Here is a 26,409-nt window from a genome sequence, read left to right on the forward strand (position 1 = left end):
TATGATCCAGAAGGCCACCTAGGCAGATGCCAATGTTCTGCAAGCCATCTGCCTGTTCCCAGGACCCCTTCTGTTGTGTGGTGCCGTCTCTACCAGCACATGGTCCAATCATTCAACCTTTCTTTACCTAAGGCCTCTTTCACACGAGCGTGACGGATTAGGTCTGGGTGCGTTCAGTGAAACTCGCACCATTTTGCAAGCAAGTTCAGTCAGTTTTGTCTGAGATTTCGTTCAGTTCAGTTTTTTTCCACGCGTTTTGATGTGTTTTTCACGCGCGTGATAAAAAACGGAAGGTTTACAAACAACGTCTCTTAGCAATCATCCGTGAAAAACTCATTGCATCCGCACTTGCTTGCGGATGCGATGCGTTTTCCACTGAAGCCCCATTCATTTCTATGGGAGACCAGGGCTGCGTGAAAAACGCAGAATATAGAACATGCTGCATTTTTCACGCAACGCAAAACTGATGCATGAAAAAACAAATGGGTCAGGATTCAGTGCGGGTGCTGTGCGTTCACGTCACGCATTGCACCTGCACGAAAAACTCACTCGTGTGAAAGGGGCTTAATAGAAAAGTGACGGAAAAGAAAAGATTTCTCAACACTGTGCTGTATAGATCTCTTCTGGCGATGTAAACCTACACATCTAGTTTTCTGATCAGCAAAACAAGTGCACTTTTTTTTACGGGCTGACTGCTGCCAGCTTCCGTGTGTCGCCACTTGCTGATCACTCCAGTAATACTGGCCAGACCACTCCAGCACTCGTACACAGCTAGGGTAGAACTGAAAAGACTGAACGCAGCGGCAACATTTTAATTTCCGACACAATGTCAGATCGTTAAGAAACGTAAGGTTTAGTAACGTGAAAACAACAACCTGGTGTGGATCTCAATATGAAGGCAGTGACCAAATATGTAGGAGCATTATACGTGTAAAATGTGCCAGAGACGTGCAGAATGTGCGTGTAACTTCTGTAGGGGGGAGAGGCAGCTACTTCTGGTGATTACGTCTGATGCGGCAGAGATCAAATGAGCAGTGAGGTCAGGCAGTCTCGTTAGATATGTCAGCAAATGCCACTGGTTTAGGGAGAACCCTAAGTTTAGTTAGGTAGCAATAAATACGGAGGATTTCTCTTTCCGTGATCTTCATAGGCTGCTTAAACACAGTGGCATTGAGGATTAAAAGTGTAACTTTTTTTTTTGTAATGTGTAGGGGCAGCGATACTGAACATTTTTGCAATATATTTTAAAGGGGTTATCCAACCCCTATAATGACCCCCCCCCCCCCCCCCCCCCCCCAGGCAAGGGCCCTTTATTTAGATTATGCTTACTAGGGATCGACTGATTATCGGTTTTACCGATATTATCCGCCGATATTCAGGATTTTGAACGTTATCGGCATCTATTTTGCCGATATTCCAATAACGAATCGGGAACACGGATTGCGCTGCTGACTGCGCTCTCCGTGTTCCCTCAGCAGCACAGGGGAGAAGGAAGCAGTGTCTCCCTCCCCCCTGTGCCGCTGCCAACAATGAGAGGAGGGGAGGGGCTGTGGCCACTGCGCCACCAATGAAGATAACCCTCTCATTAATTCATATACAGGAGGCGGGAGCTGGCTGCAGAATCGCATAGCCGGCTCCTGACCTCTATGACAAGTAGCTGCGATCTGCGGTAGTTAACCCCTCAGGTGCCGCACCTGAGGGGTTAACTGCCGCGGATCGCAGCGAACGCTCATAGAGGTCGGGAGCAGGCTATGTCATTCTGCAGCCAGCTCCCACCTCCTGTATATGAATTAATGAGAGAGTTATCATCATTGGTGGTGCAGTGCGCCCCCCCCCCCCCCAACCCAGTATTAATATTGGTGGCGCACTGCACCCTCCACCCAAGCCCCTCAGTATTAATCATAGGTGGCAGTGGCCACAGGGTCCCCTCCTCCTCAGTGGCAGTTCTGATCGGAGCCCCAGCAGTGTAATCCTGGGGCTCCGATCGGTTACCATGGCAGCCAGGACGCTATTGAAGCCCTGGCTGCCATAGTCGGCTCCCTTGCTGCGGTGTGCACAAAGCACAGGGCAGCAGGGAGAGTGTGAGGTCCTATTCACCCTGATAGAGATCTAGGGTGAATAGGACAAGGATTCTAGTCCCTAAGGGGGCTAATAGTTAGTAAAAAAAAAAAAAAAAAAGGTTGTAAAGTTAGTAAAAAAAAAAACACACCAAAATATTAATTATAAATGAAAAAGAAAGATTTACAAAAAAAAACTACACGTTAACAATAAACATATTCATTTTCAGCAGATTTGTGTAGGAATTTTTTTAATTTTTTTTTTCAAAAATGAATATTTACTGAATATCGGTATAAATTATCGGCTATGGGCCTGAAAGTTCACAGATTATCGGTATCGGCCCTAAAAAATCAATATCGGTCGATCCCTAATACTTACCTCACCCCCTGGCACCCGCGTCGCTCCTGATCCACGCACGGACGCCGCTGCATCTGCCGGAGTCACCCACAGTGCTCAGGAGGCTTGTCCCCATTTCGGCCTGCTATTGGCTGACCAAAGCCCCCTGCCCCGACGCCGGATATTTTGCGGACATCAGGAGCGACGCGGCTGCCGTGGAGCAGAGTAAATATAACCTATATGAGGGTCCCGGACATCAGGGGGGACATTGTAGGTGTTGGATAACCCCTTTAATTACTGAAATCCCACATTTCTATGAGAAAAATGAGCTCTAAAGTGGCCCATTTTGTGCCTTAGCAGCGTTCACACGCTCCACACGGACTGCTGCTGCCCTCACTGTCTCTCTCTCTCTCTCTCTCATATATATATATACCAGCAGCAGTCCGTGTGGAGCGTGTCTCCACTGTTAAGTAAATACAAGATAAGGAGCGCTGCTAAGGCACAAAATGGGCCACTTTAGAGCTCATTTTTCTCATAGAAATGTGGGATTTCAGTATATTACAAAAATCGTCAGTATCGCTGCCCCTACACATTCCAAAAAAAAAAAAGCATGACCGTTACACTTTTAATCATTCAGTATCAATCCTTTCTCTGTTAGTAAATCTGCGTCCGAGGTTCTGTCGCCTGCAGAGCTATTTTTCCTGTCAAAATGACTGACACCTTGATGGAATTTGATGGGCCCTTTTATAAGTCAGTGTGGTGTCCGTCATGTGATGTATCAGGCAGAGTGTTGCGACTTCTTACCTAAGGGTAAGTTGAAGACACTACTATACATTGAAGAGGTGAAATGCTCCGTGAAATCGGTGGTATTTCCATTCCAGAATTTGAAGATCCACAGCATACTCTTTCCCCCCCCCCCCCCCATTGATAGTTTCATGTGGATGCCGTTTTTAAAACCCGACCACGAGTATAGTAATGCCATTCTCTGCCGACTTGTGGTTATATATGCCACATCTGACTAATTACGGCCCATTCACATGACCTTATATTTCTGTCCACATCCCCTCCACAGTTTTGCAGATTTAATGCGGACCCATTCATTTCAACGGGGCCGCAAAAGATGCAGACAGCACACCATATGCTGTCCGCATCCATATGTCCGTTCCGTGGACCAGCAAAAAAGATAGAACATGTCCTATTTTTGCCTGTGTCCATTTTTGCGGACAAGAATAGCCATTTCTATTATGTAGGATGATGTTCCGTTCCACAAAATGCGGTAGGCATGCGGCTGGTATCTGTGTTTTACAGATCTGCAATTTGCGGTCCACACAACCAGATGGATGTGAGTGAGCTCTGACCTTCCTTTTTAAAACTGTAATCAGTGACACAACCTGTTGACAAGGAGAATGGTAACACCCGGTTGTCACTTTATCCATCCCTTTAAACGCTCTAATATTGTGTATACAACAGGCCTGTGAGGAGATATGACGGGGCTCTGCCATGGACTATATCTTCAAGGCCCCGATCCCCCGAGCTCTTCAGAGAGTATATTGGACAGTCGGACCATTTCTATTCCTGGAGAAGCCATGTGGGTCTGCTCCTTCAATATTCATGACAACTGGTTGCTGTAGCGGGAGCGCATTATATGGCCGCTTATTGATTGACTCAGCGCAGTAACTGACTTTGTATTGAACGACACATTTTACCGGAACGTTCTCTTTCAGACTGTATGTAGACTAAATAATTGATACTGTATTTACTGCACACAGAGAGATGACGTATGCTAAGATGAAACTCAGCCAATGTGTATTCTTACGTCTCTGAGACGAAATTGGGTCAATATTGGGTCCTATGGGTCATTGTTATAGGAACTGTAGCAAGGTCTGTAATTGTATTATATTTTTATTTTATTTTTTTCATTTTTACTTTCATGTATACAAAATCCATGATAATTCATGTTCAGTTATAATATTCATCCCAAGTCGATATATAGCAGGTGATATAAAAATCTCTTCAAACTTTTTGGTACATTTTCCCTTTTCGGTATCCTTCAGCAGCTACCATCTCCAGTTCTTAAAGGGGTCTTCCAGCTTTGCAGTGTTGATGGCCGATCAGTGGGAGACCAACTGTGGACCCCACTGTCTGAAGGGGTCGTGGTGCTCGTGTGAGTGCTGCGTCCTCGTCGATGTACAGGATACATGGAGGGTGGCCACGCTCCGTCCACTTCAGGGGCCTGTTCTGGAGACAGTCCCAGATATAGTTCTGTTAGTGTTAGGGACCCCTCTGCAGAAGCCACCTTGACGCCTGGTAGATGGACCCAACACACGTTTGATCAAAAATGTGCACAAAGAGCTTCTATTTTTTTCATTTATAGTAGGTATAATACCACTTTAATTTACAATAATCCCTATTTCCCAGGTTTATTGTATGTGAGATGTTGTGCTGCCATACCTTTTTTTGTTTGCTTCCTGCATGTTCTCTTTATGGATGTGCACCTGCGACTGTGAATGTGCTTGTCTAAATTTTCTTGTAGTCCCAGATATAGGACCCACAACTATTTGGCATTGATGGCATATCCTAGCAAAATGCCAATTAAAGGGATTACCCGAGACCTACAATGCCCCCCAAAATGCCTGGGCCCCTCTTGCAGGTTATACTTATCCCGCTCCCCGCGTCGCTTCTGATGCCCGCACAGCCTCATCCCCCCCCCCCCTCCCCCTCGCCGGATGGTTTGATGCAGGGAGATGCAGCGGCGGCCATGCGGGCATCAGAAGGGAAGCGGGAGAAGTATAACCTGTAAGAGGGGCCCTGGCATTTTGGGGGGCATTATAGGTCTCTGACAACCCCTTTTAATGTCTGAGATGGAAATACCCCTTTAATTAGTAAAACAGAATGTCCATTTGTTAGGCAGATGCAGGAAATGTTTGGTTCTTGCACATCCTCCGTTATAAGTATGAGGCTGAGGTATCTCACTAGTTAGGAATATATGTTTCATTACAAGACTACCTAGTGTAGACCATTGATGGTGTGGAGAAGATCAGACGGTGTAATAGGATTTATACATAATTCACCATGTGTCTGCCAAACATGATTCATCATTTACTCTTCCTCCTGTTACTAGAGGAGATGATTAGGAAGGCACAATAGGCGACTGGTAGACGCTCGTCTCCGCTGCTTTTACTGCATTGTGTGCTAAATGAGGCCGGCGACAGAGAATCCAGAACCGCAGCTTATGGTAGGAAGCCATAGTCGCTGATGGATTTTGATTCATTGGTCAAGGCAGTCATTTTTACTCCTAAAACGCTCTAATTATTGGTCGTCGTGATCAGCTTTTCGTCGAATCTTCACAATTTGCACTGTATATTGTACGCTTTTACTTTGCTTTTTATATCCTTGTAGTGAGATTATTCTTTAAATTCTCCCATTGAGACAGAATTCTCCTCGCAGACCAAATGGCTAAACTTTTAAAGGCTATGTACACCTTCGGAGGCAAAATAAAATTATGATTGCATTTTACTTATTTTTGGCCAAAAATAATTTTTTCAATTAGCCTTTATTAAAAATATCGAGCAGTTCTGTCAAAAGGGTTCACTTTTTCTAGCGGTGTGACTGGTACCTTCACTTTCACTTTGTGTCTGTCATCTAATAAACCTTATCTCTAAATTACTGAGAGATCGTAAACCCTTATTTAAGGGTACTCTCACACTAACGTTGTTAGAATTCGGCAGGCAGTTCCGCCAACGGAAAGCTTTTTTTTTTTTCCGGATCTGTTAGACGTTTTTCCGGATTTTCATAATAAAAAAATTATGTTTCAAGTAAAAAAATAAATAAAAATTCCACAAATAAAACACAGAAAAAAAAGAAAAAAAAAAAGAAAACCAGACACATTGGGTATTGCCGCGCCCATAACGACCGGCTCTACAAAACTATCACATGATTCGCCCCCTCACCTGAACGCCGTGGAAAATATAAAATAAAAACTGTGCTAAAACAATCATTTTTTTTGTCACCTTACATCACAAAAAGTGCAACACCAGGCGTTCAAAAAGGCGTATACCCCCCCAAAATAGTACCATTTAAACCGTCGCCTCATCCCGCAAAAAATGAGTCCCTACATAAAACAATCGGGCAAAAAGTAAAAAAAAAATATTGCTCTCAGAATATGGAGACACTAAAACGTGATTTTATTTTTTTGTATAAAAAGTGCATTGTGTAAAACTTACATAAAAAAAGTATACATATTAGGTATTGCCACATCTGCCACATTATGTAAAACTGAAACAAACAACCAAAAAAAGTAGTCCTATTGGTATTGGCTCGTCCGTAAAAACCTGCTCTATAAAAATAGCACAGGGTCTAACCCAGGCATCTTCAACCTGCGGCCCTCCAGCTGTTGCAAAGCTGCAACTCCCAGCATGCCCGAACAGCCTACAGGTATCAGCCTACAGCGGGGCATTGTAGGAGTTGTAGTTTTACAACAGCTGGAGGGCCGCAGTTTGTGGATGCCTGATCTAACCTGTCAGATGAACATTGTAAAAAAAAACAAAAAAAAAACAGTTATTTTTTGTTTTCTTGCCTCACAAAAGGTGTAATATAGAGCAACCAAAAATCATATGTACCCTAAAATAATACCAACAAAACTGCCACCTTATCCCGTAGTTTCCAAAATGGGGTAACTTTTTTGGAGTTTTTACTCTAAGGGTGCATCAGGGGGTCTTCAAATGTGACATGGCAACTTAAAATTATCCCAGTGAAATCTGCCTTCCAAAAACCATATGGCATTCCTTTCCTTCTGCGCCCTGCCGTGTGCCCGTACAGCTGTTTACGACCACATATGGGGTGTTTCTGTAAACTACAGAATCAGGGCTATAAATATTGAGTTTTGTTTGGCTGTTAACCCTTGCTTTGTTACTGGAAAAAAGGGATTAAAATGGAAAATCTCTGAAATAAGTGAAATTTAAAAATGTCATCTCATCTATTTTCCTTTAATTCTTGTGGAACACCTAAAGGGTTAACAAACTTTGTGAAATCAGTTTTGAATACCTTAGGGGGGGGGGGGGTGTAGTTTCTAAAATGGGGCCATTTATGGGTAGTTTCTATTATGTAAGCCTCAAGTGACTTCAGACCTGAACTGGTTCTTAAAAAGTGGGTTTTGGAAATTTTCTTAATTTTAAGATTTGCTTCTAAGCCTTCTAACATCCCAAAAAAAGTTTCATTTACAAAATGATTCAAACATGAAGTAGACATATGGGAAATGTAAACTAATAACTATTTTAGGAGATATTACTATCTGTTTTGAAAGCAGAGAAATTGAAATTTTTAAAATTGCGAATTTTTCCCAATTTTTTGTTAATTTTTTATTTTATTTTTATAAATAAAAATGAAATATTTTGACTCAAATTTACCACCGTCATAAAGTAAAATATGTGACGAGAAAGCAATCTCAGAATGGCTTGGATAAGTAAAAGCGTTTTAAAGTTATTACCGCATAAAGTGACACAGATTTGCAAAAAATATCCTGGTCTTTAAGTTGAAAAATGGAGGGTCCTGAAGGGGTTTAAGTTACCCCTATACAGATGTGTCACAGATCCTGATGTAGATTTCACATAGTGCATTCCAGAGGGTAAGGCTTATACTAGAAGGGGCAGATCACACAGGCGATTGTCAAGAAGGAAGCGTTCAGGGACATAACCACAACTGGTAACACCCATCTGGACCTTCATTGCAAACTGCTATCAAGGCATTCCTAGGAATAATAAAGGAATGTCACACCATAGAGTCATAAGTATAGATGCTCCAGAATTGTTATTACAGTACATGGGGAATGCAAGTAGTTACTGAAACTGACAGTGGTTATCAGAAAGTCCTCTTTTATAATTTATACATTGTGATGTCATATCTGACCGTCAATTATTTTGAAACCTTTAAAATAATGACATTTCCTCTTTTTCCTCTGCAGTACACCGTGTGGAACTTTATCCCAAAAAATCTGTTTGAGCAGTTTAGAAGAATTGCAAATTTTTATTTTCTCATCATCTTTTTGGTTCAGGTAAGTTATAAATTGTGTTTGCAGTGTTCTTCTTCACCCTCCTTCCCAAATTCTTGCTCCCAGTACCAAGCTTGATTTCATCCCCCAAGTGGTCTTTTATCTACAGAAGTGTGTGTATGAAGATGCACAGAGGATCATTCAATTCATTCTAGGCACACAGACTGCCAAAAGGGTGTGCTAAATTTATGACTGGGCGTGCCCCTCGGCATGCACACAAATGTGGTTTTTTTTGGAATCTAATGGATCGAACATGTCCAATTCTTGTCCTTTTTGCAGACAAGGATAGGCAATGTTACAATAGATCTACAAAAAAAAAGATGTCATCCGTATTTTTTGAGGATCCGTGTTTTGCGGACCGCAAAATAAAATCGGTCGTGTGCATGGGCCCTTAAGCACATCCTCCAGTGGCAAAAGCGATAGAAATATTGGTTGCAAGGTCTATCCAACAGTTGGTGCAGCAGCTTAGTAAATCTGCTTCGTTTTCTGTTAGTCTTAAAACTGGGCAGCGGACAACCTCAATCAGCAGCTTTATAAATGGCCAGTCTTAGGCCCCTTTCACACGGGCGAGAATTCCGTGCGGGTGCAATACGTGAGGTGAACGCATTGCACCCACACTGAATCCGGACCCATTCACTCCAATGGGGCTGTGCACATGAGCGGTGATTTTCACACATCACTTGTGCGTTGTGTGAAAATCGCAGCATGCTCTATATTGTGCGTTTTTCACGCAACGAATTGAAGTGAATCTTACTGCGTGAAAATCACAAGCATCAGCAAGCAAGTGCGGATGCGGTGCGATTTTCACACATGGTTGCTTGGAGACGATCGGGATGGGGACCCGATCTTTATTATTTTCGCTTATAACATGGTTATAAGGGAAAATAATAGCATTCTTAATACAGAATGCTAAGTAAATTAGGGATGGAGAGGTTAAAAAAAATAATTAAACTCACCTCATCCACTTGTTCGCGCAGCCCGGCTCGTCTTCTTTCTTCTTCTTTGAGGACCTGGGAGGAAAGGGACCTTTGGTGACGTCACTGCGCTCATCACATGGTCCATCACCATGATGATGGACCATGTGATGAGCGCAATGACGTCACCAAAGGTCCTTTTCCTCCCAGGTCCTCAAAGAAGAAGAAAGAAGACGAGCCGGGCTGCGCGAACAAGTGGATGAGGTGAGTTTAATTATTTTTTTTAACCTCTCCATCCCTAATTTATTTAGCATTCTGTATTAAGAATGCTATTATCTTCTGTGAAGAAGTTCGGGTCTGGGTACCAAACATGCCGATTTTTCTCATGTGTGTGCAAAACACATTAAAACGCTTTGCACTTGCGCTGAAAAATCGTGCATTTTCCCGCAACGCACCCGCATCTGCTCTGGCTATCACACGCGACGCCCGTGTGAAAGAGGCCTTAGTGTATATGACCAGGGTTATAGACTAGGCAGCCATGACGTACTTCCCTTCATCTCTACTCTTAGCATTATGATTGCTACCTATGAGCTTTATTTTAGAAGATGCGAGAGTTAAAAAAATAAAATAAAAAGCTTGTCTGTAGAAATGACATTTCGGCAGGTTTTCTTTCTGACATAATCTCCTCCTCTAGCAGAATAAATGTAGAGCAGGTCTAGTGCAGTGAGGGATCTGAGCTCGGGGGCACTGCGGTGGTGTAAGCCCTGACGCATACATTTCACTGACTATAATCCTAATTTACTGTAATTCTCATGTGCCCAAAATCCGACACACAAATCTGTTTTTCCCAGCATTCCTGAGGAAGGCAGCGAGTGAATGAATGCGTGACAACCCAGCGAGGTCTAGTGAGGATAGTTTTATGGTGTCTCTTTCATCTCCCTTTATAGACGTACGTGGAACCTGGATCCATGGACCCTGATCTGCTTGCTCTGTAGACTTAAAGGTGCATTCACACAACCATATTTTGGGTCCACATCCGATCCACATTTTCTACGGATAGGATGCGGACCCGTTTATTTCAATGTGTCCGCAAAAAATGTGTAGAGCCCACCGCATGCTGTCCGCATCTGTATGTCCGTTCCGCAGGCCCACAAAAAGGATAGAACAAGTCCTGTTCTTGTCCATTTTGCGGACAAAGGTAGGCATCGTTACAATGGATCACCCAGACGTCATCCATATTTTTGGCGGATCCGCGTGTTGCAGACTGCAAAATACATATGGTCGTGTGAATGCACCCCAAGGGGAAGATGTATCATCTGCCTTGCTTTTGAAAAATGGTGTTAAAAAGTCAAACTATGGGGGTCAATTATTAGGACCAGCATTTCAGACGCCGGTCTTAATACCCATCTGCCAAATTGATGTGGAGGCGCCGGCCTCTACATAGCTTTAGTGTATCCACTGCCTGTGTAAATCTACACCAGCCCCCTTGCTGGCGTAGATTTAGACTATTTTCTACGCCTAAAACCCGTTTGCCCACCCCACAACCATTTTTTTAGGCCTGCGGAGAAAAGTCGCGGATTTCGGCACAAATAACCCTTGTGCTGCAATCTGTACAAGATATACCCCGAAAAGCGGCGTATCTCTGTTTGTTAATGACCCCCTATGTGTTTGAGACTTTTTAAAAAATTGTCACAACTCATTATTTTTATTTTATTTTATTTTATTTTTTAACTCTGCCCTCACCACTTTTCAGAAAGGGGGCGTGGCAAGGGCTGGAAGGGGGCGTGGTTATCAACCACGGCAACATTATCTTCATTTACGCCAGTTTTCTGGTGAATGGTACAGCAGGTCTGAGCCGTCAGATTTCTGTTGAGGCGCACGGACGGCAGCTCGGGGCATATCAAGACCAGCGAAGAAAGCCCCCGGCTTGATGACTCTCCCCTAAGTGCCTAACCTCCACTGATCTCATTATGTCCTGTTGATGGGGAGAGCCCTGCAGGTCATTGCCGCTTCTCCGTACACCACTGATGAATGTGCTTTGAATTGATTGCCATCTGCTAATTAATCTTAGCGCTTACACAGGAACACTGACAACTCATTTCTGGCACCGGCGGACGCTGACTTCACTCTCTACTTTATGGCGTACATGAAACATTGCTAATGTGGCCAATATTTTTACTGGATTTTTTTTAAAATACTTCTGCGATTCATGAACTGATTAAGTCGTATTCCTCAGCTTAGATTTAAGGAGTAACTAAACCTTTGAATGAAATTTTAATATGTTGTCCCTTATCTATTTGTAATCTACTTTATTTATTAATTTTTGTATTTTTCTTATACTTTTACTTCCCATTTACTGTGCACTTAAAACTCAGTTCTCCGTACACTGCTGACAGCTCAGCGGTGTACGGAGTACGGGCTCTGAAATTTAGGAATGGGCAGGAGCGCATATTGCTGCTCCTGCCCGTGCTCCCCGGACAATTACTAACTCCTGGCATAGCCCATAGTTACACTGTACCCATGTACTATGCCAGGATTAGCTGAGCGGAGCGGGCTCCTGCTTCTGCATGTCAGCTCTTAGCCCGCTCCGCTCAGCTAATCCTGGCATAGTACATGGGTACAGTGTAACCATGGGCTATGCCAGGAGTTAGTAATCCTCCCTGTGCTGCTGCAGCCCCATTCATAAATTTCACACTCCGTGAGCTGTCAGCGTTGTACAGTTTTAAGCACACAGTGAATGGGATGCGCTTTAGGGAAGTAAAAGTATAAGAAAAATACAAAATTAATAAATAAAGTATATTGGAAAAAAAGGGCATTAGGGACATTATATAAAAGTTTCATTCAAAGGTTAATTTACTCTTTTTTTTTTTTTAAATCAAATCGTTTTTATTAAACCAATAAAGACAGGAGGTTACAGAAACAATACATTGTCTTTTCTTACTTTATCCACCATGTGGAATCAGTGTACAGCAGTATCGTAGAAATACCAACACACATATATATCATGTATCTGTATGTAGCGTGTACAAACGCAGAAACAAATATTGAAACAGAGTTGTAACTGTCTTAACCCTCTCAGAACCCCTCCCCCCCCCCACCCATCCCTACACCCTCCCCACCCTGTTAACTAGTCATGAACCAACCCGAGCCTATATAACCACATGAGTATGAGATAACCAATCACTCCACAATTTATCAAACTTTTGAGGACACCCTCTCTTCACATACACCCCTTTTTCCAATATCAGCATGTCATGCACCCTCCGTTCAAACTCACCCAGTGTGGGCGGACTTCCCTGGATCCACCTCATAGCCACCAGCTTCCTGGCCACATACAGCAACCTTCCCACTGCAACCTTGACAGATTCAGTCCCTCCAATCTCAGCCACATACCCCAATACACACACCTTGGGGTCATTTTGAATTTTCAACGTCATTTTACTATTAATCATATTCCTTACATCTTCCCAATAATTCCCAATTACTGGACAAGACCACAGCATATGTAACAAATCCGCACCATCTTCCATACACTTCGGACACTTGTCATCAGATCTTACTCCAACCTTTTTTAGGAACACCGGTGTTTTGTATACTCTATGTATGATAAATAGTTGGGACAGTTTGCCCTGTTCACTCAAGGACACCCTGGGGACTCCCTCCAGTATATCATCCCACTTATCCTTAGACATATCCCCCAAGTCAGCCTCCTATTTCTTCATTCTTGAGGGCGGAAACCCCTCTAAGAATTTATCAAGTAGAAGAGCATATACCTGTGATATCAGCCCTCTTCCCCCCCTTTGTCGGAAGGACAAGCTTATGAACCACCTCCATTTGGGCTATCACTCATCCTTTCCGCAGCGTGACCTCAAGGGCATGCCTCACCTGAAGATATTTGTAGAACCATTCCCTAGGGATATTAAATTCCTGCTGCAGGTTCTGAAATGACTTACATAACTTGCCCTCAATTAATTGGCCAATTCTCATCACTCCGTGAGTTTCCCAACTCCGAAGTCCAGACATGGTAAAAAATTCAGGCAATAGGTGATTATTTCTAATAGGGGAAAGCTCACTGATTCCACCTACACCTCTCAGTTGCTTCACCCTTGCCCAAATCTTTTTCATGAGTTCGATAAGAGGGAGTTTTTCCCTTCCAGAATGCCCATGAGGTCCCGACTGCCCAACCAATGCTGCAGTATCTGCCCTGTCATATCCGGCACTTGGAAGCTAATCCATCTCTTGAAATGCTGACATTGGGAAGCCAAAAAGTAAATCCATGCATTAGGAACAGCCAGGCCACCTTCAGACTTGGAGTACTGCAATGTTTCCAATTTAATCCTAGCCTGACCATATTTCCAAATAAGATCCCTAAATATAGAGTGAATTTTCTTAAATCTATCCAGGGGGATCCATACGGGAGCATTGTTCAATACATAGAGCAACTGGGGCATCATAACCATTTTTAAAAGGTTCACTCTACCTACCACAGAAAGAAAGAGCCTACACCATGACCTCACCTTTAGCCTGAAAGTAACAAGCAACGGAGACAGATTAAGGTCCTCGAATTCAGACAGTCTAGGTGTTATATACAGTCCCAAGTATTTAAATTTATCCACCCAGGGAACCAGACTATCTACTTGTCTACCTGACAGGGCCTGCCCATCAATTGGCATCAAAGAGGATTTTTCGTATCGCCCCATAAAAAGCAGAGTGTCATCAGCGTACATAGCCACTTTGTTGTGCAGCCCACCGTATCTAAACCCCTCTATATTTGTTGATAAACGAATGTAGGCTGCGAGCGGCTCTATTGCGAGAGCAAACAATAAGGGCGACAATGGGCATCCCTGTCTGGTGCCCCTGGCCAGGACGAAACAGTCTGACAACCCTCCATTAGCTCTGATTCTCGCCTTGGGATTAGAGTACAGGACCTTTACCCACTGAATGAACCGCGCTCCAAAGCCCATGTTTCTCAAGACCCCCCACAAGTAGCTCCACTCCACACTATCAAACGCCTTGGCGGCGTCGAGAGCGAGCAAGGCCCTATCTCCACAATTATCCGCCGGAATATTCAAACTAGCATATAGCCTACGGAGATTAATAGCCGTCGATTTCCCAGGCATAAATCCCATCTGGTCCGGGTGCACAATAGTCAGGATCACCTTGGACAGCCTGTTCGCCAACACCTTCGCCAGGAGCTTAACATCAGCCGTGAGAAGCGAAATTGGTCTGTAGGAATCCGGAATTTTAGGATCCTTCCCTGTTTTAGGTATAACCACAATTATAGCTTCCTGCATCGAATGTGGTAGCGAACCTGCCTCCAATGAGTGCTCAAGCACCTTAAGTAATTCAGGAAGTAATATCCCCTGCAGCTTTTTATACACCTCTACTGGGAGTCCATCGGCTCCAGGCGCCTTACCGTTCGCCATATCGTTCGCCATATCCCCACGCGCAGCTTCCAGTTCTTCAAGTGAAATCGGCTCCTCCAGCCTTACTCTATCCTCCTCCGACAGCACCGATAACTGTGCCTCCACTAGGAAGTCATTCAGAGCCTCCTCAGAACTAGAACTGGAAGCATATAGAGATACATAACCATAACCAATTCAGAGGTGCGCTCAGAAATTTTGTGTAGGTCGTGCCTAATTATAGACACATCCGACCTCAGGCTGCCAACTTGCACTGTAAGCACCTTCAGTGTGCTGTTACAGCTGGCCACAGCGGCCATGATATCTTTTAAAGTGGGCTCTTCATTGGCCACAGCTTTAGGGCCTACCGCGCTTTTAGCCGGCCGTGCAGGGGTCAATGGCGGCCAATTCACCGCATCCAGGGCCTCCCCATCGATGGATCCATCCTCCTGTTCAGAGGAGGTATGTGCGTCCGTCTCCTTTCCCTCGGCCCAATCTCCTACATCGCTATCTGTGCAAGCAAACTTGCTCAGCTTTGCGGCAGCACTCTGGCTCAGCTTTGGCTGTAAGGCCGGCCCCTCTTCTTCCTCGGCGCCATGCCGGCTCACCTCTGGCCTGTCGGATCGCGGCCCCTTGCTGGACTTCCTCGGCATGTCGGAGCTCACAAAGTTATCACCGCACCCTCCGGTCACTTCTCACCCACCAGGTAAGGAAAGATCTGCGATTCAGGGGTTGCTACCACACAAATATTCAGGATATCGGCAGGAGCTATGAGCGGTGCGACCTACTCCATGCGCTCTCAGGCTACGCCCCCCTAATTTACTCTTTTAAGTATCCATTATTCTGAATCACCAATGCATTGGAACACTATTATTCATGTGGTAATCCTACATGTGTACAAGGATTGGGGGGCATTGTTCATTCACGTGCCCTGATATATGTACACGTACTTAAAGGGGTTGTGCAGGCAGTATATATTGATGACCTATCCTCAGGATAGGTCATCAATATCTGATCAGCGGGAGTCCCACCTTTTCTTCGTTACACTGCCCGTCGTCTTGGGAGTGCAGTGTAATTACAAGTACTCTCTTCATTCACTTGCATGGAGTGAGTACTTGTAATTACACGGCTGCAAGGGAGACTACGCTTAGTGTAAGGAAGCAGCGCTCGCACTCCTCCTCAAACAGCTGATCGGCAGGGGTCTGACATTGAGGAAAGGTCATCAATATATACTGCCTGCATAACCCCTTTAAATGAAAGCTGTCACGTCACTAGATTTGTGGCCACTAAACCACCGCCATGTTGTTATGCTGCCGAGGAATAGATCACTGAACACACCACCGTCTATAGTGTCAGGATTTGTCACTGCAGCATCTGGTGCATGAAGACCATCCAGATGATCTTGGCCAAACTTAAGAAGGTTTTTTTTTTTTTTTTTTGGACAGCGGCGGTATCCTTCCATGAACACCCTTGTTCAGTGTTTTGCACTTGGTTTTACAGTTTGTAGAGTCTTCTGCAGGTCTATTGCTCCTACCCTTGGGTTCTTTCTCTCCCCCCATTTAGCTCCCAGTTCTAGTAAAGGTCACCAGTTCCTGTTTGACTCTATTTCCATGTCGTTATGCCTGCAGTGATCTCTCATCTAGATGGGTCATTGTTTGAACTGGGATAAAATGCTGGTATAGAATGGTATACAATGGACGGTATAGTGTGTGCTCCAGGGCAGAGAGATGTATGATTACTATAGGTCACACAAGAGATATGAGCAGGCCAGCACCTCCTACTATCTCTTAGGCTACTGTCACACTCTGGCAGGGATCAGCAAAAACCCTTCCGTTACTGATAATACAACCATCTGCATCTGCATAGCCAAGATGGATCCATCATGAACACCATTGAAAGTCAATGGGGTACGGATCCGTTTTCTGTTCCCATTGACTTGCATTATGGGTCATGCCGGATCCGTTTTGCGCTGCATCCCATGAGGGTTTGCTCTCTGGTATGGGAATGCATTTTGGAGCATTCCTTTCTGTTCAGTTGCGTTTTGTCCCCATCGAAGCGTGAAAGTAGCCTTAGACTAGGGTTCTGCAACCCCATCGAGTCACCCTTGACATGTGGTAAAATGCAATATTTTCTTGACTCTCGAGTGACTACAATGTTTTCCTATAAAAGAGAAAGTTTCAAGAAACCTTCTGAAAAAGTTTTACCATAGGCCACTTTGTGTTGCCTTCTAGCCTGAGTCTTTAATGGGGTTGTCTCACTTCAGCAGATGGAATTTATCAAGTAGCCAAACTTAATACAAGGCACTTACTAATGTATTGTAGCTGTCCATGTTGCCTCCTTTGTTGGTTTGATTTGTTTTTCCATTACATTATTCGCTGATTAATTTCCAGGGGTTATAACCACTCTGTAATCCAACAGCGGTGGTCGTACTTGCACACTATAGAAAAAAGTAGAAACCTATGTGAGCTCCCACCATCCCAGCCCCCAGAGAGGCCAGCATCTTTTCCTATAGTGTGCAAGCACGACCACCACTGTTGGATTACAGAGTGGCTGTAACCCCTGGAAATGAGCAGTGTGTAATGTGATGGAAAAATGAATAAAATCAGTAAAGGCAATATGGATAATCATAATACATTAGGAAGTATTAACTTGTATTAACTTCTCTACATGAGTGACACAGTCCCTTTTAAAAGGGGTTGTCTCACTTCAGTAAGTTGCCTTTATCATATAGAGATAGTTAATACAAGGCACTTACTAATGTATTGTTATTATCCATATTGCTTCCTTTTTTTTGCTGGATTCATTTTTCTATCTCATTACACACTGCTTTTTTCCATGGTTACGACCACCCTGCAATCAATCAGTGGTGGTCGTGCTTGCACACTATAGGTAAAAGCGTCAGCCTCTCTGGTGACCGGGACCATGGGAGTGCACATAGGCTAGTACTTTTTCCTATAGTGTGCAAGCACGGCCACCACTGATGGATTGCAGGGTGGTTGTAACCATGGAAACGAGCAGTGTATAATGTAATGGACAAATAAAACCAGCCAGCAAAGGAAGCAATATGGATAATAACAATACGTTAGTAAGTGCCTTGTATTAACTGCTCTACATGAGTGACACAGCCTCTTTAACCCCTTAGTGACCAAGCAGATATTTAAGAAATTGCATTCCAAGAGCTAGAACTTTTTTGTTTTTTCATAAATGTACTTGTAGGAGGTCTTATTTTTTGCAGGACAAGTTATAGTTTTTAATACACCATTTTAAGTACATGTAATGATTGATTAAAGCCAGCCGTTTAGCTAAAACCCCCTTTGTTTACGTCAGTAAAAACACGTATGGGTGGTCACTAAGGGGTTAAGGCAAACGGTCATTCATTAGGTAATTGGAATCTTTCAACAGGTTTAAAAAACATTGTTTGCCGGCGGCAGATCGTGCTGTGTAATCACAATCTGCTGCATGCAAACAGTGATCAATATGGGGACGAGCCATGGCATCAGCGATCGCTCCTCCCTATACTGTGGAGGAGATCACTGCATGTTATAGCAGCGGTCTCCTCCACTAACGGGCTGATTTTTTTTCACAGCAAAATATGTCCCATGTGGACATACCCTAAAGACTTGTCACTACATTTCACATCTCTTTATAATAGTGTGCGAGGTCAGTGAATGTGCTATGTGTTTCCGTGCTTGTATAATCCTCTGGAACAATGACACTGTTGTACTCTTCTCCGTAGGCAATTGTTGATACACCAACAAGCCCAGTAACCAGTGGCCTTCCTCTTTTCTTCGTCATCACAGTTACCGCTATCAAACAGGTGAGGCTGTAGGCAATACTCACTGGTTAGTGTTGGCTTTGGTATCAGCTCAAAAACACTCCGAACATTCAGTAGTGAGCCGCTACCAACCAAACCAGGACCTGCCAATATGCTGAGGAGACTGAATGATCTCTGTCAATCCACATAAAGCTTGTATGCAAACTTCTCCTGCAAAATTATTTGCTAGATTCAAATTCCAGATTTCTGGAAAGTCTGAATTTCCGAAGGAAATTTCATTTACTAACTTAGTAAATTTCTGTGTCTTAAAAAAATTACCTATAGTTAAATCAGGTTTTTTTGTTAAACCTAAATCTTAAAATTTTACAGTGTCCACCCTGGTCCATAAGCGTAATAATAGGTCTGACTTTTTGGATACCCACTGATTGCAAGAATGAGGTGATGGTTGTCACTCATGTGCGCTGTTGCTCCAGTCAACTCTACGGGACTGGCAGAGACAGCTGAGCGCTGTACTTGGCTTTGGAGCGGCGGCGCACATGCGTGACCACCACTCCGGCACTTCATTCTTGTCATCCGTGGGATTCCCAGCAAGTCACACACCCACTGATCAGATACTGATCATCTTTACCAGCAGCTCAGTCAAGATGGCAGCCCCCATAATCCTGTACAGAAAATTGAATAACAAATCGGAAAATAAAAACTTGTTAGAAAAATGTGTGTCAGTACCTGGTGGCAATTGGTATTGGAGATACATTTCTCTTACCGTAATTGTCTTGTCCAGGTTTTCCTCTGTCTGAGACCTTCCATGTGATCTGCTTGTGACAATATGTTGCATTGTTTGCACTAGGGCTTTGAAGACTGGCTCCGACATCGAGCAGACAAGGAGGTCAATAAGAGCACAGTGTATATTATAGAAAACTGTAAACGAGTCAAGAAAGAGAGTGAGAAGATTAAGGTATTTATTCTCATCCCATCGCTGTACTTTTACACTGCCGCATTAAGATGCATGATACAAAGTAGGCAACCAGTGGCGTGCCATCAGCATCGTGATACCGGGATATGGATCTGCTTGTCTCTGTAGTCAGTGATTCAGTGCAGTTGTTTTAAAGGGATTTTCTGAGGCTTTAATACTGATGACCAATCTTCTGGATTGGTCATCAGTATCTGATCGTTAGGGGTCTGACACCCGGGACCCCCTCTGATCAGCTGTTGGAGAAGGCACCGGCTCTCGCAGGAGCTCCGTGTCCTTCTTCAGCTTCTTCCCAGGTCGAGTGATGACCCGTTCATTGTTCAAATAGCCTATGCGCAGTTCAGTTCGGGCTGAGCTGCAATACCAAACATGGCCACTACGATGTACGGCGCTGTGCTTGGTGAGAACGGAGAAGGCTGAGGCAATCACAGTAGCACTGGTGCCTTCTCAAACGGCTGATCGGCAGGAGTCCCAGGTGTCGGACCCCCACCGATCAGATACTGATGACTTGTCCTGAGGATAGGTCATCAGTATTTAAAGCCCCGGAAAATGCCTTTAATCCTGCATAAAGGGAACCAGACAAGTGCACATTTTCATACATTCTGGATTATTAGACAATGAAAATGGGCACATACACAAGTATTACAAATAAAATGATAAAGGCAAAGGTGAAACAGCCAGGCCAACAGAGAGCAAACAGCAGGGCCAGCTTCCTGGTGGGATTTGGGAGGTTGAAGCTCTAGTTGCAGTTGTTTTTTTTTCTATTTTTTACTAGAGACCGGCTTTAATTAGAATTGTACTATTCCAGTTCCCTATTTTTACTTTATGTCAAGTTATTATTAGTAAAGAGCAGCAAAAAACTTCTCTCCATCTAACCTGGGAACCTATCAACAAACTATACATTGGCTGGCATGCAGCTGAAAAGGAAACTTGGGAGTAGCATTGGTGGCCGCTGTCCGTCAGTCAGCTCCTCTCGGCCCATCGCTGTAATCAGTGTTACTGCAGTGCTGTTTGGTTATTTAGGGTCAGGGATTTTTTACTCAATGCTTCTCTGAAATGTCCTCTTTAGCTGAATGCTAGGCACTGTATGCAGCCTGTAAGCTTTGTATGTGGAAGCTGAGTGGTGGAAGCTGTAAGCACTCGCTCGCTTAACCCTCTACAGGCATGTTATAAATGCTGCGGATTATTTTGTGTCTGTTTCATGACAAAAAAACAGAACTAAATAACTACAAAGTTAATGGGGTATTTCTTTAGGCTATGCCATAAAAGTCCAATACATGTGGGGCCCACCTGTGGATATGCCTTAAAGGGCATCTGTCAGCAGATTTGTCCCTATGACACTGGCTGATTTGTTACATGTGCACTTGGCAGCTGAAGGCACCTGTGTTGGTCCCGTGTTTATATGCGCTGGCATCGCTGAGAAAAATGACGTTTTAACATATGCAAATTAGCCTCTAGGAGCAACGGGGGCGTTGCCAATACACCTACAGGCTTCAGGTTCTCTGCAACTGCTCCTAGAGGCTAATTTGCATATAATAAAACATCATTTTTCTCAGCAATGCGGGCACATAGGAACATGGGACAAACACAGATGCCTTCAGCTGCCAAGCGCACATGTAACAGATCAGCCAGTGTCATAGGGACAAAACTGCTGACAGATGCCCTTTAATGTCAGAGATGGGAATATCTCTTTTAAAGAACATTTATTTCTTTTTTTCTCAGTTTGCCCTTTCTTTAATAATGCATTTCCTGTTCATGTTTTATTCAGCATTGAATCAGAATTCCTCTGCTCAGAGCATAACTGGCTATAAAGACTCCGAAAAGGCAATTATCTGCTGTCAGAATCTTAAAGTCAGTTTTACTTTGGAGATACAAATCCTTCCCCCTTATCACATATTAAACAGGGACTAGACTGAATATAGCAGGCTTAGGCTACTTTCACACTGCCGTTTCTGGGTCCGCCTGTGAGATCCGTTTCAGGGCTCTCACAAGCGGCCCAAAACGGATCAGTTCAGCCCCAATGCATTCTGAATGGATAAGGATCCGTTCAGAATGCATCAGTTTGGCTCCGTTCAGCCTCCATTCCGCTCTGGAGCGTTGCTTGCAGCGTTTTGATGTCCGTCTGACGAAACTGAGCCAAACGGATCTGTCCTGACTTACAATGTAAGTCAATGGGGACGGATCTGTTTTTACTGACACAATATGGTGCAATTGAAAACGGATCCGCCTCCCATTGACTTTCAATGCAAGTCCAAACGGATCTGTTTGCATTATCATGGTAGTGCAAACGGATCCGTTCTGAACAGATACAAGCGTTTGCATTATAGGTGCGAATCCGTCTGTGCAGATACCAGACGGATCCGCACCTAAACGCAGGTGTGAAAGTAGACTTAGCCGCATTGAAGCTAGTTTGTGTAGATAATACATAGGCTAAAAAGTAGACTAGATAAATTCTGTCCTATCTAATATATTCCAGTATTCACTAGTAAGTATGTCCTAGGGCTTCTCTTAAAGGCATTGTCTCATCAGAGACAACCGTTACACAATGTGGCTCCTCAGGGGATCAGCTGATCACCTGGGACCTGCTTCCAGCACCCTGGACCATTAGCTGAGTTTGCTGGCCAGCCATGTATTCCACATAAATGGCTGACCTTGTAATATTGAGTCAACTTTAGTCTACAAGAACAGGAGCAACCTGTTTGGAGCAGCTCTGGATCATTGAGGGGTTCCCGAGCAGCTCTGGATCATTGAGGGGTTCCCGAGCAGCTCTGGATCATTGAGGGGTTCCCGAGCAGCTCTGGATCATTGAGGGGTTCCCGAGCAGCTCTGGATCATTGAGGGGTTCCCGAGCAGCTCTGGATCATTGAGGGGTTCCCAAGCAGCTCTGGATCATTGAGGGGTTCCCGAGCAGCTCTGGATCATTGAGGGGTTCCCGAGCAGCTTTGGATCATCAAGGGGGTACCGAGCAGGCGACCCACCTCTGTGATATGTACTAATAGGTCATATTCATAGGTGTTGTCTTCATAAGACAACCCAGTTTAAGCTTTTAAAAGTTGGAATGCGCTATTTCCTTGCAAGCTGGGTGAAAAGTCATTTGGTTCTTACATCAAGGTAATCGCCCAAGTTTCTGCTGGAGATCTGCGTAGAAGCAGTCGAACATGGGCACATATTTTACTGTGGAGTTCAATTCTTCAGGTGAGTAAGTGCTATCATTTTCAATTTTTTATTTTATTTCTGTAGGTTGGTGACATAGTAGAAGTAAGAGATGATGAGACCTTCCCATGTGACCTCATCCTTCTGTCCTCCAGCTGTGGAGATGGTAACTGCACAGTTACTACAGCGAGTCTTGACGGGGAGTCTAACGCCAAGGTACTGATACTACATTGCACTTTCTTGCATATTTTAGTAGGATCTGTAAACCAAATGTTTCTGATCTGTTTTAAAAACCCCACGTTGCAGGTTGTCCTTTATATGAATACCTACTATCGGGGTGTAAACCCAACTACTGACGTCAGACACGGCCATAGTATCTGGTCGCTTCTGAATAGGCTGTGACAGGTTATATGTAGTGCTCTCCAGGGTGTGCTAAGTCCACAAGTTCCTTGAACCTATTTCTAGTGAAGCCAGATGTGTAGTAGTTTATGTGAAAACTCAGTGAGCCGTTGTGTTTTTGGTGGCGATATAAAAGCAGATTACTATCCCGGGACATGCAGATAAGTATCTCTGAGATGACACTGAGTACATTTCATAGTTTGGGAGCAAACAAGCAGTTAATATTTCCTTAACTTTCTTAAATGCTCCAGTAAAAGGTCAGCACGGCCGAGTTGTGTCCAGTTCCTGATATCTGCAGCTCGCTCATCTCTCTGCACATCGGCACATTGCAGCGCTCCCTGGCAGTAACCTGAATAATGATGGCACATCGGAAAAAAAAAAATCTTGGCATCCATAAAAATGTGGATGTGCAGACAGCGTTATAAATAGCAGGGACGTGTTTGATTCTAGCAGTGTTTCCATCAATGACTGGACTGCTGGTACATCCCAAGTATAGTATCAGACGTACATGATTGTTGTGTACATGCTCTTTTTTTATATATTTTTTTTATTGCAGACTTATATCGCTGTACGGGAAACGTCTGGTTTCTGCAGTGAAGAAGCGGTGGGCAATCTCAGAGCCACTATTGAATGTGAACAGCCCCAGCCCGACCTTTACAAGTAAGCTGCTCCCATCTCTTATTAATACAGCTGCACGGAGCACTTTCCTGCAGGAACGGCTTCATAATCCGACTTATTTCACGGCTGAATCAAGAGTATCTACCGCACCAAAGGATTTCTAACCGCATTGGCTGAAAAATGGGTAGTGCCGGTCAGTGCCAGGGTATGAAATAGGATGAGGTGCTGACAGCTCAAACAGTTATTTCACTGACTAGTATTATTTCAATATCATTCCCTTGATAGGGCTATGCTTTTGTCAGAGCAAAAAGGAAATTTTAAAGGGGTTCTGCAGTTTTTTTTAAACTGATGATTTATTCTCTGGATAGATCATCAGCGTCTGATTGGCGGGGGTCCGACACCCAAGACCCCTGTCGATCAGCTGGTTGAGAAGGCAGCGGCACTGGCAGTAGCAACGCAGCCTTCTCGCTTTTTACCGCAGGCCCAGTGACGTCATGACTAGTATCAATGCCCGGGGCTAAGCTCTGTTCACCTGAATTACTTAATTACTTCATAAAAATTTGTACTCTAAAAAACAATTTCCCGAACTCGGGATCAGCTCCAAGGTACAAATTATTTTATGAAGTTATTGCGCGAAGTCTCCGAGACTTCACGAAGCAATAACTTCGGCTCATCGGAGCCAATACATTCTAATACTGTACGGAGCTCCTTCTCCGTACAGTATTAGAACAAAGCTTTATGCGAATCAACTTCGGATGTTTTATCCGAAGTCTATTCGCTCATCCCTAGTTATGACCACCCTGCAGTCCATCAGCGGTGGCCGTACTTGCAAACTATAGGAAACAAACAGTGGCTTAAGCACTCTCCTGTGGGCCTTTTCCTATAGTATCCTGTGTAAGCACGACCACCACTGCTGGATTGCAGGGTGGTCATAACCCCTGAAAAGAAGCAGTGTATAATGTGGTGAAAAAATGAATCACGTCAGTAAAGGAGGCAATATGGATAATCGCAATACATTAGTAAGTGATCTGTAATAACTTTCTCTACATGTTAAATGCCACTTACTGAAGTGAGACCATATTTTTTGGGGCAGCTGACAGGTCTTTATTTATTTCGTAAAAACTCAAATTGCTCATGAAATAATTCTGGAGCATCTTTTCTTAAAACTGGACTTTTGTTCCTACAATGTTATTTCCCTGAAGCCTGTCTCTAAATAGTCACCTAGACACAACTGACAGGAGGAATTAGAGAGGGGCGGCTTAGTGCAGCGTTCCTAGTAGAGATGTCCCACCATTGTTGAGTCTTCTATCCTGGATGCTCCTTTCCTACAGTTTTAATGAAGATTTACACACATTTCTATTGCTTTGGTTTTTGTTTCACTACTGAATCATTAGTCATGAAGATTTTTTTTTTTGTTGTTGTTTTTTTTTAGAATTTGCTAGACTGTGGCCTAAAGCGTTTAATTAGGAATCCTGTCTTAATTAAAATAACTAGAGCATTCAATTAAAGTGTTTCGAGGGGTTTTAATTACACAACCTTGTGATTTTCTGACAGTTTCAAGTGCAGGGTTTCAGGACTTTGCTTCTGGAGAAATCCAAGCTTCCGGATTGTGATGAATTGTTTCTCCAGGGTCACAAACCCACTTTTACCGGCCCTTGTTCACGAAGCCGCAGTTCTTGTTTTTGGGTTGTGACGGTCAGGAGCTCTGTCCTTAGGCCGCGCTCGTCATGTCTCATGTGACCGTATTGATGTGCAGATCAATACACTACATGCTGCATAATATTTATTTGCACCAGGGATCGACCAGCTTTGCTGTACTGTGTATTGGGCCCTTTAAGGTAAGGCCTGAGGTGACGGCCATTGACAGCTGCACCCACATGAGATGTTACTGTTCATTGCACAGATTTGAATAAGTTTCTTTTGAAAGACTTCCCTGCTGGTGGCTAATGGGGGTCATTTATTAAGACATTTTTTGGCGGTCTTTTTCAGTTTCTTTTAGGCTGGTGTTGCTGCTGGAAGGGCGTGGACCTTGTCATAAATTAGGCGTAGTCTGTGCACATGGCAGACAATCTACGTGAGCCCCCGGCTGGAGTAGTTTTTCAGCAACATTTGGGCCTTTTTTTTTTTTTTTGTAGCGTAAAATTAGTAAGTTTGCCGGCACATGGACATTTAAAAAGTCGCAAAAAACTGGTCGTGTGACAATTTTACGAAAAAAAGAGACATAAGACTGTTAGTAATTAACCCCAATATATTTTACTTTTTAAGTGATCTCAACCCAAAGTTTGTGTCTTGCAAGCACAAAGAGAAATTAATTTGAAAAACTTGTGGGGGAAAAAAGGCAAAATTGAACCCAGATCTTCTGGATTTAACAGGTGGCTGCCTTGATGGAGTTATATTGTTGGCCTGAGTAGTATTTTTTTACAACAGCCCAGGCGCTTGCGCAGTGAATTGTACACACCATAAGACAGTGCATGATAAGCTAGTAAACCATTGTAGATGGTAAGAGAAACACAACAGCTTGATAGGGCATAGTACAAGAGGTAAGTCACCAGGTAAGTCACACGCCTAGAAGAAAGTCTACAGTAAAGAATCCGCCTTCAGTCAACATCTAGAGCAATGGGCTTGAGGGGATAAATTGACAGATGTTTTGTTGTATCTCATAAGATCACTGTGTGTGGTCAGTGCTACTAAGTCAGCAGGAAAAAGACTTTTGCATTTCAGTCCATTTGTATTCTGCA

At 43.8% G+C, this 26,409-nt stretch overlaps 1 protein-coding gene across 6 annotated transcripts in view; it reads left to right on the forward strand.

The window, feature by feature from the left end:
- Window positions 1-26,409, forward strand: part of ATP11C (ATPase phospholipid transporting 11C) — a 166,853-nt gene that overhangs the window by 57,577 nt on the left and 82,867 nt on the right. For all 6 annotated transcript variants that reach the window (XM_040405866.1, XM_040405864.1, XM_040405867.1 and 3 more), the window contains exons 3-7: window positions 8,354-8,443; window positions 18,493-18,573; window positions 19,379-19,486; window positions 22,742-22,870; window positions 23,610-23,713. In XM_040405866.1, coding sequence (XP_040261800.1) covers window positions 8,354-8,443; window positions 18,493-18,573; window positions 19,379-19,486; window positions 22,742-22,870; window positions 23,610-23,713 — 512 coding nt within the window. The remainder of the gene's footprint in view (window positions 1-8,353; window positions 8,444-18,492; window positions 18,574-19,378; window positions 19,487-22,741; window positions 22,871-23,609; window positions 23,714-26,409) is intronic.

The sequence above is a fragment of the Bufo bufo genome, chromosome 8, assembly GCF_905171765.1.
Source record: "Bufo bufo chromosome 8, aBufBuf1.1, whole genome shotgun sequence".
NCBI lineage: Eukaryota > Metazoa > Chordata > Amphibia > Anura > Bufonidae > Bufo > Bufo bufo.